The following is a 12,480-nucleotide window of genomic DNA, read 5'->3' as shown; positions in this document are numbered from 1 at the left end:
TATGTTGTATTTGTATCCCAGTATTAGTGCAAGCTGGACTTCGCAACATTTTGCTGTGTACGACCATGGCCATTGCACGATCCGAAACATATACATATACACCTGGTTCGAATGATTGATCATGATCAAGCATGATATAGGTTCTCGTAACACATTATAATCGACACGAGATTACGGCACCTGTCTCTAGAATTTATAGAATGATAGCAACCCGCCAATATGCATACTGCATAGGCATATGTGCTATAGTTATGTTATAATTGAACAAATGACACGTCATTGCATTGCATGCGTTCCATCCTGCAATACTAACTAGAATTTATGCCATTTATGACTTCCAATCCCGAAATTCCAAATTCTAGGATTTCCAGCGAAATGCTGTTTTCCATGTGCAGAGTCATCTCAACATGTCATTTGCAATATCCATCAAGCGACTGTACAGTACAGTGTACAGTAACTTCCGTCTTAACGGGGCTTAGATATAGTGTGTTGGAGATGAAATCAACCGCTTATAATAATCGTAACATTTCACATTTCAAATGTTAAGACATTCCACATAAGCGTTAGTGCATCGATTTATGGTAATGTGACCTTCTGTAGCGTCAATGGGGGCTGCAGTCGCGTCATCGTGATAGGTTACTCCCTGGAATCGTAAGTCGGTCAATTCGGTCATGCATACACGTATACTTCAACAATTTCTGGATCGATAATGAAGTGTATGCTATTTCGAAAAGATGTCGATCGTGTTTTTGAGCTTGCTGATAATCCAAACTGGTACCTATCTAAACTCAACTTATACTGATATTCGATTTTTTTATACTTCACATCGGGACTGCGGTTATTTCGTTCGCTGAGTCATGAAAAATACGTAAATTCGCTCCAAAGGCATGGTTCTGCATCGTCGGTTCTTCTGATCTCAATGTGTGCATGAGGTGATGCATATCAGTGGTTGATGCAAACATCATGCTAGACCGTGCATTTAAATACCTCAAAATCAATTCCGTGAAGTAATGTGATGATGGTATACTCATTTAATGGAGGTACCCATACACCAACGTATAAGGACACAGGAATTACATCGTACATACACGATAATCGACATTATACGGAAATGGCACGTTAACGAATCTGACCAGATTTCCAGGAAGATACACCCATTTGTGTGTAATAATTACTCTCCTGGATCAATGATATACTGCACACCGCGCAGTCGGAAGTACCTATACTCGTGTGAACACAATGGTCTTAAAAATAGAACTTTCGGCGCACAGTAATTGCATCTGAAGACTACACCGCTGTGCGTCGTCTTCGGTATTTATCAGTAAAGATATGAGTCAACTGACCAATCTGACCATGTTATAAACATCTGTGTTAAATATGAAAGATTTTCAGTGGACAAATGTATACATGCCACCATTCCACTTATCCTGTCCAGCATATGGTGTATCCTCTAACTCATTACACGGCAATATAATGTATCATTCAAAACAATCATGTCTAGGGTTGCATTCAAAACAAAGAATCAAATTAAAACATGTTTTTTTAAGCTATGACGTCGCGAACATTCGATTGTGACGTCATAGTAAATTACCATTGACAATTGAAAATATAGGGTAAATATAGCTCCTCTGACGAAATATCTGCACTATTGCTGTTGGACCGACTATTTTGAGGGTTCCAACCACCCTATATAGATATACGTCGGCTATATCGGGTGGTAATTGTCCGTAGGCTCATACAACATGTTTTTTAATGCCTTTGTTTGAAACACTGTTTAAAACACGTTTTCAACAAAGCGTTTTAAAACACCGGTTGTTTTAAATGCAAGCCTAATCATGTCGATACCGGTAATTATATTTCTACGAGTGTCAGGCCCACAGCGCAACGACAAACCAACATTGTCGATTATACCGCAATCGATAGCGTAATATAGGTGAACTGTTTTCAGCAAGATTGATCAGATGTTTCAAAATATCTGTATGAAACTGTGCATTTAGCTTGACAAAACTTGAATCTTGGATTATGTTTCAAGCAAGCCTGCGTTTGTGTTGGTGCTATTCAATCATTAGTGATATAATAGTCGTGAGACTATATGCGGTTGTGTAAATTAGACGCTATGAGGGACGTCAGAAATTATGGTGCAAATGGAAAATATCAGTGTCATCCCAACCCGTATTACTTCGGTCAATAATGAGATCGCATCACATAATTACGGAGAACGCGCGCGCATTCATCGCATTTTCCACTCACTTAGCTACCAAGCTAGAATATCCTCCATTGGTTAATCCACCTGATCTGGTAAATACTATTAGCATTGTGTACATCGTTTTACTTCGTTGTACGGACTAAAAGTTCTGCTGCGTAGACATTAATGGCTCACCTTGTTTATTATTTGTAAGGTGGTTAACCGATACGGTGTCTCAAAGAACAAAACGGTTTTCATTAAGGGACTTCAAAATAAACAGTAAATCAATATGCCCCTTTGTCGTTACGGTGTAGAGTCCCCACCCTGAGTAACAAATCGCCAAAACACCAGAAGAATTACACAATGTTAACTAATCAGCGCCGTTGGTATTGAATAGTTCGGATTAGGGGCATTTTCTTTTATAGCCGCTGTTCGCTTCCAATTACTCTTGACTTTTTGGTGTTACAAGACGTCTATCTACAATAGATTTCTATTCCAGCAATTTATGTCCCTCTATACGCCCGTCGTATGATGTAGCAAACGGGTTTGTGATCACTTATATGTTTTGCTACTAATTATCGAATTAGGCAGCTGTCTCGATTTTGTCAGACAACCTATAACTTACGGATTCAATCCGATAAATAGCATGTGGGATTATACGCGGAACACGGCTTTCCGAAAGAGTACTTTGTTTGCGCCGACTTGGAATTTGGCTAATCGCCCGTTCCCAGGCTTTCTGTGTCAAACAGTCATTCGCTTTTTGTGACGTAAACCTTGTAAATGAAAACACCGGAATTTATCTAATCCTATGATCCAGTTCATTCAGCGGGATTATCTCGTAATGGTCAGTGTCTTATATTGTATTGGCTGTGCCCTCTACGAAATGGAATTACATTATGAACTCGCTCCGTGCTATAGCAAAGATCGCTGTCCACCGTCTTGGCGGTCGTACTGGATTTTTGTTATCCTAATATTCTTAGGATCGCACTGTCTCGCTATTCGACTGGCAGACACATAACAATCTCTCTATCAACGACCTGGCCGAGACGATTATGTTTACCGAATGCTACCTTTTGACCGGCTGCTATTTACCGGGTTCGTTCCTGTGAAGTAGCATACAATCAACCGACGAAAAGTAAAAAATACCCAATATGCTAAATATCTGAGGTTCTGAACATGCCGTGGTCATTATCTACTTATTTCATTTCTGCTGCAGATATGCAAGCACAAGAAAAAGAGTATGCAAATAGTGTTAACCGCAATCTTAATTGTGTGATTCACGATATGCGATTCTCCAATATTCTCGATTTCTGCAGTTTGTTGTCTTCTGTGTTTATCACCACGGTTTTTCGCATTCAGCGTTTTTCCATATTAGGAGAAATGACAAAACCCTGAACTATATCCAGTGCCGTTTTCATCAGTCGGAACAATACCATTCCGATGAATGCATTAAAGTGGAAAAGACTTCTTGTATCTCGATCCATTTCGCGAAAAAAGCGCACAATAAAGAATTCACTGCGAAAAGACAATTTCTCCCACTTCGCATAACGTGAACGGCCACGCTTGGGTAGATTCTCTCTCCGCGGTATATTGTAGACGGACCGGACCTCGTGGATTTCATTCGTGAAAGATATGAGCTGCAGATAGCAGGCGAGTAAAGAGCGTTCCGTTCCCTTCCGTACTTTCAGAGCAGGACTCTCCCCCGCGTATATTATTTCAGTGGCTGGTTCACTGGAAGCGGGTAAAATCAGTGATAAAAAATTTCTAACTACGTGAAGAAACCTAAACCATCAAGCTGATAACTTCATCGTCCGAGACGACATCTCTACTACCATCGGCGGGCCGACACATTGACGTTGTAGAACAACGCTTTGCCGAATTTTGATAAAAGAACTACAATTACGAGACCCGGAGTCTTGACTATCGACCTGGTTGTCGAATATTGAGTACCTACGATTTCGAATACAATCTGTTCTACTGTGACCCACAGTCAAGATACGCCGAAAACAAAGATAAGAAGCAAGCACTGCCATTGAAAGAAGCGAAATTATGTCTCTCCAGTTCAGCATCGACAACATATTGTCCAAGCACACACCGGCCGTAACAGCGAGCCCGGAGCAATTGGGCCTAACGTCAACTTCAGCGCCAATGACGCCATACCTACGTGCCACTCTCACGGCAGCTGCGGCCGCGGCGTGCGCCCCTTACCAGTCAGCCTATTCCTACTTGTATCCGTACGGAGCTGGGATTTACTCTTCCAACGGTAAGATTGCATGAAATCTTTAATATTAATTCCTATTCCCATGGTTGCGCGCTACCCGACATTTTCGACAACCGTTAGCGCCATATCGTAACCTGATAACGCGTGACTCATTGTGAGTGTGCCCATCTAAAGGAATGTCGAGCGATTTTCTAGTGATTGGAAACACTTGAGACGCATTGTTGGCTGGACGATTCACTTCATACGGGTTCACTTCTGCTTGGTGGTCGAATAAGGAAATGCCAACGGTCGGATAAGTCTTCTCGAATTGGCATAAAAGAGCTCATACTGCCCCATAATTTTGGCTCTTAATATTGAATCGATAAGCAACTAATGAGAAACATATTCGATTTGTTTCGCGATCATCATCTGAGTTAGCACATTCGTCCGTTACATACGTCCGTTCTGGAGTTAATCGTGATTTTCAAAGTATTTTACAAACACTGTGGAAGTCTGTCAAAATACTCTCTTCTAAACGCAGCCCCGGGGCAATAAAACGGTAATTTCGATTGCGATAAGGCGAAGTTTATTTGAAAAGCTTTTGAAAAGATCTTCGTGCCGCCCATAACTTCTAAGCCGATTACGATTGCGGATTTATGAAAGAGTGCATGATGATAATCTTTTCAAAACGTTTTCATATTCACATGAGAATTTCGCTACGATATACATGATTCATACTTAATCCCCTTCATACCATCGAACGACGAACTCGTTCGTAAGCTGAAGTTAATACTTGAAAGAACTTTACGCCTCCGCTTTTGTTACGTCATTCTCATTTTCTTACGGCTGAGAACACAAAGGAGAATAACAAATAAAAAGCTTAGCCGAGTTGAAGTTGACTACTCAGCACGAGTGATTTGGTGAAAAAAGGCATTGTTAAGACTCGGAGAGTGTTAAGAATAGATTTATGGTGATACGTGTGATACTGAGTAACTCATCGCTATGCGTGATAATAAGATGACCGAATTTATACCTGACTTGATTTATGCGCACACCTACAGAGTGAGATCACAAATACCCATTTAAGCCAAATTGAATACTTTTCGGTTAAAACTTTATAACTTTTACACGATATGCGGTAATTGGGGCTAATCTGAGAAACGACTGTCTTAATATATAGGTTTTCCACTAATAATGTTGATACCAAAGTTATCTTCCGCGTAGCAAGGGATTTATCTTGACCCTTTCGAAACCGATTATATCATACCTCTTATTGATTTTAACTTCTGATGTAGAAAATTTTCGTGGGAACGTGTGTACTGTGTAAACTCAACCGGTTTTGAGTAATTTCACTCCACTAAAATCGAAGAATTACTGATAAAAAGTCGTGCCAATAGTATTTGTCATAGTTCCTTTGCAAATATTTACACGTACGCTTTCCTAACGCTGGCTCGTCGCGCGAAACATCACGACCAGAAGTGGCAGTGCGTTCTGGGGTCTATTTTTCATCGTTATGGCGAGCGTGGCGTAACATACTTCCCGGTATGGCTCCGTACTACGTGTTAGGAATCAGTCAGAACTATATACAATGGTGACAGTGCCGCTGAGTTTGGATAATGAAATTAAAATTTGTTAACCTAATGTATATGGTGGTATTTTCCGGAATCACGGAGCGCCATTTTGTTTTCGTTTTATTTAGTTCTCGAAATGCGACTCATCCGTAATGCCTTTATTTTGTTATTGACCTCACTGCTCGCGTCCGGACGCTCTGCGCATCTTTAATCATAATCACAAAATCGTGGTGTTTGCGCGTTGCAATTAATAGCTGTAGCGTATCTCCCATCAGTTGATATCGGGGATTTAAAATATTTTGCGCAAAATTTTAATCGTTCGCTTTCAACCGCCGGCAAAGATACTCATCAAGGTTCACAGTACCGCTAATGTTGTCTATTTTGAAATCATATAATTTCCACGAGATTATGTCAATTGCTCCGTTTATGTCACGAGCCTTTGACCGAAATACCCGGACAAATACCGCGTAGTTTATTTTTCTACGGCTATTAACCGTACTTACTATTAAAAAGTCTCTTCCCGTTCAGACATCGAAGGGTAAAATCGGTGCCGTCATCAATCGTATAATACCTTCTTACCAATCTTGATTGAAAACTTTGTTTTATTATATTTCACGGCGGGGATTTAGTTATCTCCGCTTTTCTTGTATTGCGTTCTACCGTGACCCGAGCAGACGGGGCGGCGCCACTTCGCTTGTTAACCACGTTTTTTAGGGTAAAGCACCCGGAAATGATGCCATAACCCCTTAAAAAGTGCAGGAATGCCTGCTAGATTTTTCCTCCTCCATTGTTAACATTTCCTGTGGAAAAATAACTCGGCAATGGTAATGATTCTCAAAGACGTCGGCCAAGTTCTTAATCCTTTATCACTTCACGGCGTACTTTCGTTGTAGCGACTTCTCCTTGTAGCTAGAAGATGTCCTGCGTTCTCTTTATTAATTCGCGAAAAATCTTGCGTTTAGAATTCTGATCGCCTTTGCTCGCTCATTGTTGACAAGTAGGCTTAAATAAGCTCTGTTGGTGGTTCTGGATGAACCTCCTATCGGGATACGTGTTGAAACGTATTAACCATGAGTAATACATTTATCGTTGTGTATTTTAGCGTCTGTCAGCTAAAGGCCTGTGCGAAACCGCACGAATCCAGGCAGGCGTTTTTCCGATTCTGTTTATTGTCGCCAATTTTCGATTCGTACCAAGCGATACCTCATTCCCGGGAGATAATCCACAACAGATACTTAACGCGATAATAAAGCACGATAATAAAGCACGATAATACGGCTAAGTCACTTGCGCATGCTCTAACGCAGTGAATTAACAGGTTTTGTGCGAAACCGTTATGGTTCAACTAGTTCAAGTCCGATGCAGAATCGTGATCTCGACTGTTTAACCATAGTTATAAATAAATATAACTAAATTAAGTCATCCGGCACAACGCTGTAGAAAGCTCCGGGCCAAGATATTCAATTCGTAATATGTTAAACAAACATCGCATTGAGGACCAATCCGCGTACGGAAAGAGGCTTTATCGCGCGATCATAATTTCGGAAGTTGATGATGGTCTAAAACCACAGAAATCCCATCAGTACTTCCTGAATTTTGTCAATGCGTGATTCAATTTAGAGATAGCTAACGCCTTGTTTAGGTAATCAAACCGTTCAATTACCAATTTTAATTGGTGATTATCCATTCAGTTTTCCGTTTAGCCTTTCATTGGCAAGACATCGCACGCAGTTCGATGGAATTATAGCGGCATAGACTGTTCTTGGTCAAGCGCGAATTTCCACCGACTTTTGTCACGAGCAGATAGTTTAATCCGGGGTCGACTGATCGTGAAGGCCTTTAGTTAACGTGGGAAACTGTCCGTCTTTGAATCATCCGGTGAATGTAATTGGATAGCTTTGTTTCTTTTACAATTTCATCGCAATGTCAGACGGCATGTTGCGAGCGTATTTACAGCACTCCGCGCGTTATCTCGCGCATGTCTGTTGGTGATAGGGTCACTTTTACCATATTAGTATGAATCCAAAGTGGGATATTTCAATGTATACGTGACGCGTTCCAGGCTATTTGTCTTATCGTAACACCACATACGGCTATATTCCATTGAATTACGATCTCAAAACGCACAATCAGCCGTCTTCTTAAGCTGCAAGATATACCCCAGTCTCGAAGCCGTCTTCGGCATTCTATGACGTCATCGATAAGGTGCAATCTTTCGTAGTGTACACCAAGTGACCCTCGCAAGTATAATATCAACACGCCGGAATCTCTGAAACCATACGAAACTCCGTGTAGTATTACTTCCAATATTTCCTCAATTCGTTGTTATCGTCAAAATCAGCGGACCGCGTTAATTCGTGATATTTTAATCCACAAGTCGCATCGCGACATTACGACATTATTTTGCGGGCTTGGAAGCGTAATCTGGCCTGTCGATCGAAATGATATTGTGTTCTGTCGGTTTTCTCGTAGCGGCACACCTCGCCAGGAACATGGTCGATCCGTACGCGCCACTAATAAATGTTTATAGAACATCTTAACGATTGCCGTGCTAAATGTCAGTAATCGCTGGTCGTGGTGATTTGCAGTGAAATCAGAGGCGACGAGCAATAAATTACTTAGCAACACTGGTATTCCAGCTAGTAACCGCTCAAGCTGATCTGAACTTGGTTTCCGTTGCGCGACTGTTTTTCTCTCGTTTCTGTCTCTGATTACGAGACGTCTGCTGCGGGATTATAAATAAGACGGGCGTCTCGATTGCAGGTGCCGCTCTTGAATACGTTTTTAGCGGATTTTCAAGCCCGTCCGAACCTCTCGAGTGGCGCTATATTATCGTTTTCTTTTCCCGCAATAGTGACACTGTAAACCTGGAAATAAAGAGCGGGTCGTTTGCGAGAGCTTGCCGCTCGTCATCACAACAGCTTTACTGATATCGTGTTTGCAGTACGTAGTGCGTGAAACGAATTCCAGTACCATTCTTTTCTGCGCCTTTTCGAACGATGTCTGGATAGGACTGCTGTCATAAGTTTCAGTCTGCTATCCTACCGTTTCTATCGTCCTGAATGATATAATCGTGTAGGCGTGTCAATAGTATTTCATTCATCCACTTTATTTTCAGTGGTCCCACCGACCTTCCTGAATCCATACGCTTTCGCGGCGGCGGCAGCGGCCGCTACGGGATCCACGGTGACCCCGGCCGGAGTCGCGCCGATGACCGCAGGACCTCCCGGGTTTTTCTACCGGCTTCCCGCCAAGCGCAAGCGCAGGCATCGCACCATATTCTCGGAGGAGCAGCTGGAGTCTCTGGAGAATATGTTCCAGAAGACGCACTACCCGGATGTTGTGATGAGGGAGCAGCTCGCGGAGAAGGTGGATCTGAAAGAGGAGCGTGTTGAGGTGATTACTGATCATTTACATATACACTAAACTGAATGGATAATCTAAGTTATCCACGAAAGATAATGTGTACGACCCGGTATAGATGAAGGATATTTATAAATCCTTTTGTAGAGTTTCTTGGAGGTACAGAACTTCAATATATATAGTATATTCATATTGAAATGAACCCGAATATTTTCGGCTGACACTCGTCAGGGGTAATCGTCAGCAACTAGTAGAGAATTGGAAAGAACATTGATATCCTTTTGTAGTCAACCTGCCAATTATATGAATTGCGTAGCATCTTGACCGAAACTTCAACTTGAAATTGTTACGTTTCATGTTGATATCGCATTCACACCGGCCTGTAACTACAGATAACTTACCTACATTGTAACGAGCTAATAACGGAGTTTGCTTCAAAAGCATGGAATTGGCAAAGTGCAGTAACGATCGCTGGAAGTCATTTCAAGAAAACCTATTTGATTCCTAACAATCTAATATCCAATGCTCTGATATTGTGTATGTATAGTGTATACAGTACCCGCGACATTACGTGTTTTGAGTGCTAGTTTGCATTTGTTAACGATAACACGTTCGCCGCAGGTCTGGTTCAAGAACCGTCGGGCAAAGTGGCGCAAGCAGAAACGCGAACGCGAGCTGATGTCCGCCGAGACTGCGAGCAACGGGTCGGCTGGAAACGACCACCCGCCTTCCAGCCCAGAAGACCACCACGACAAAAGGTAACCATTCACACTTAACTTCGCGCGCATACTTCGTGAAAATCAACCCGATTTCGATGTTTAGATCGCATTCTCCGTCTGAAAGATCCGACGCCAGCTTCAGCCCCGGACCGCACTACCACAGCCCGTCTAGTATGTGCGAGGGAAGCAGCGCCGACGAGTTGGATTACGTTTCCCACGGCCACGCCGCGAGATCGGTCATAGTGTCAGCCCCCGAAGTGCGTGTGGCGGAGTAGAGGGATAAATGTGGACTTTACACCATCGATTTGGAGAAGTGATGACTTGGCGCGAACATTTGTTGCTAGACTGCAACAGCTTGAAACGTAAAACCGAAGCATCGTTAATACCACCGTGTTGCGCACCGGCCTGATACATCTCGCGGGTTAAAGCGTTTCATTTTGTGGTCTCGATTCATCTGTATATATATAGCCATCGCACTGCCGGCCGTGGGTCTTCTGACTACTTTCACAGGAAGCTCCGTGCTGCTTGGCGCGTTCGCGCTATATGAAAACTGTTGTTACCATCTGAAAATGTAGTACTAACTTTGTTACTGTTGATCGTGCGCCAAATCGCATTGTAATTTGCTTTTCCATTGGTGGCATTGAATGCCGCGTTTTTATCCCTTTTTTTATAAAGTCTATACATACTCCCCGCTGGTAGGGTAAATTAGATGACGCGTCCGGGTTGACGCTTTTTTCTACTTTCTTCACGCAGTACAGAAAATCATCCGAATGGCTGCAGGCTCGATACGAGATGTCGAACATCATCTACACAGCGTTGGGGAACCGCGGTTGAATCATTGTATTTTGATTATCGCCCATTTGCCATCCGTTTAATAACATTTGTGTATGATATCCAAGAATGCGAATAAATCGGCTTGAGTTCCATTGAGCGGTCTGATTCGAATTTCTGGAGGAACGGGTTTAGTCTGTTGAGAGCCTTATACGATGAAAACAGTGTTGTAATTTGCTTTTTTATATCGAAGTCAAACTGTAACGGCCATTGTGATAAACGAGCTCGATAAGTGGCCGCGGTGCGTCCTTTTATAGCTATTACAGTGATTCGTCCATTTTCCCTGTATTGAGACAGTAAATAATTTAGTCTAAGGGGAATAGCGCTGATCTGGTGGATTTGCGTATATGCCTCGCCAAACTGTTGAATCAATCAAAGGGCTCCATCGGTTTCGGTAGAGAATGATAGATCCAGTCAGATGAATCCATGGCTCTGGAGCGATGTCCAGCATATATAATACATATAGTATTGTTGAACACTTTTTGAAATGCATTCATCATCTATAAGATTTCAGTGCACAGCAAAAAATGGGATGATGTTGGTAACGATGATGCATAGATATTCATTATTCGTACATCCTTTTTCATAGAGTCTATATATCGTGTATTCTGCTCAAATTCTTAAAATGGTGTTGTACTAAATCCAAGATATTGGGATTAGGTATATTTCCAACCGCGTCAATCCGACACTTTTCATAGCATACATCAAAAAATAAGCTCGCTTTACACATCGTCGTACTAGTGCAAGCTAAATACTATTTTAGCAGCGAATCTGGTGATCCATAAAACGTACTTGCTCGCACAGATCGGATGAGAGAGTTACTGTTTCTTTATGTTACTGTACGAGAATAAGCTATAGCACGCACATAGCTTTAATCTCTTGTCTAAACCTATTTAGCTGGTGAGGAATTCCCGAAATCCTACCGCGAAGCTTTTTCGGGAGTGGCGGCTTCGTAGAACATTCTGGATTGAGCCAGCTTTACGTTAGCAACATGCTTGGTTAAAATGAATCATCCGGGCTGATGATGGACTATACTAGCCCAAAACCCGTAGATTCTAATCGCATCTGTGCGGTAACAACTATTGCGAATGGCTTAATATTCTTCACAAATCTACACTCCCACGCGTTTTCGAATGGTCACCGACAACCTTTCAAATATTTACTCGTCATATTTATGGTTATGTCATTCTCGTGGAACGCTAAATGGAGATTTTCCTGTCGACATAGATAACATATTACCTACGATGGCGTGATATGACTTGCCCACTTAGCGGAGAAGGAAATATTGCTTCGTCGATTCACATACTTCCCTATGACCATACATAGTAAAGATTACCATTATTTGTAACTTCTCCAAGTTATTCGAGAATATGTCAAGTTTGTGTTACTTGTCGTAAGTAAAACACGTCTAATAAACTTGGCGAAACTCACATCTGCATTAAATTATAATCATAATCAGCGGTGCGATTATTTTTATCTGCTCAAGACGCACAATTAATGTACAATAAATATGATACACAAGACACAATAAGATGTAATGAACATATAGAAGAAGATCGAAACGACTATGTGTCCGACGTAGCCTACATTGTACACTCTCTCAATCTAACA

The 12,480-nt window shown here is 41.9% G+C and overlaps 1 protein-coding gene and 1 long non-coding RNA gene across 2 annotated transcripts; one reads left to right on the top strand and one right to left on the bottom strand.

The window, feature by feature from the left end:
- Positions 1-3,784: 3,784 nt before the first annotated feature.
- LOC145450699 (uncharacterized) lies at positions 3,785-10,964 on the top strand. Its single transcript, XM_080329201.1, has 4 exons — positions 3,785-4,448; positions 9,075-9,352; positions 9,941-10,077; positions 10,142-10,964. Exons 1-4 carry the CDS (start codon positions 4,235-4,237, stop codon positions 10,311-10,313), a joined length of 801 nt encoding a protein of 266 aa, XP_080185327.1. The 5' UTR covers positions 3,785-4,234; the 3' UTR covers positions 10,314-10,964.
- On the bottom strand, positions 9,215-9,797 carry LOC145450700 (uncharacterized). Its single transcript, XR_013918568.1, has 2 exons — positions 9,612-9,797; positions 9,215-9,471 (listed from the first exon to the last, which is right to left on the bottom strand). It is a non-coding gene; the product is annotated as an uncharacterized LOC145450700 (long non-coding RNA).
- Positions 10,965-12,480: the final 1,516 nt, after the last annotated feature.

This window comes from Botryllus schlosseri, chromosome 11 (genome assembly GCF_051294905.1).
Source record: "Botryllus schlosseri isolate E-star chromosome 11, Bs_hap1, whole genome shotgun sequence".
Classification (NCBI taxonomy): domain Eukaryota; kingdom Metazoa; phylum Chordata; class Ascidiacea; order Stolidobranchia; family Styelidae; genus Botryllus; species Botryllus schlosseri.
The sequence above is the reverse complement of the archived record's forward strand: the minus strand, read 5'-3'. Positions and strand labels throughout refer to the sequence as shown.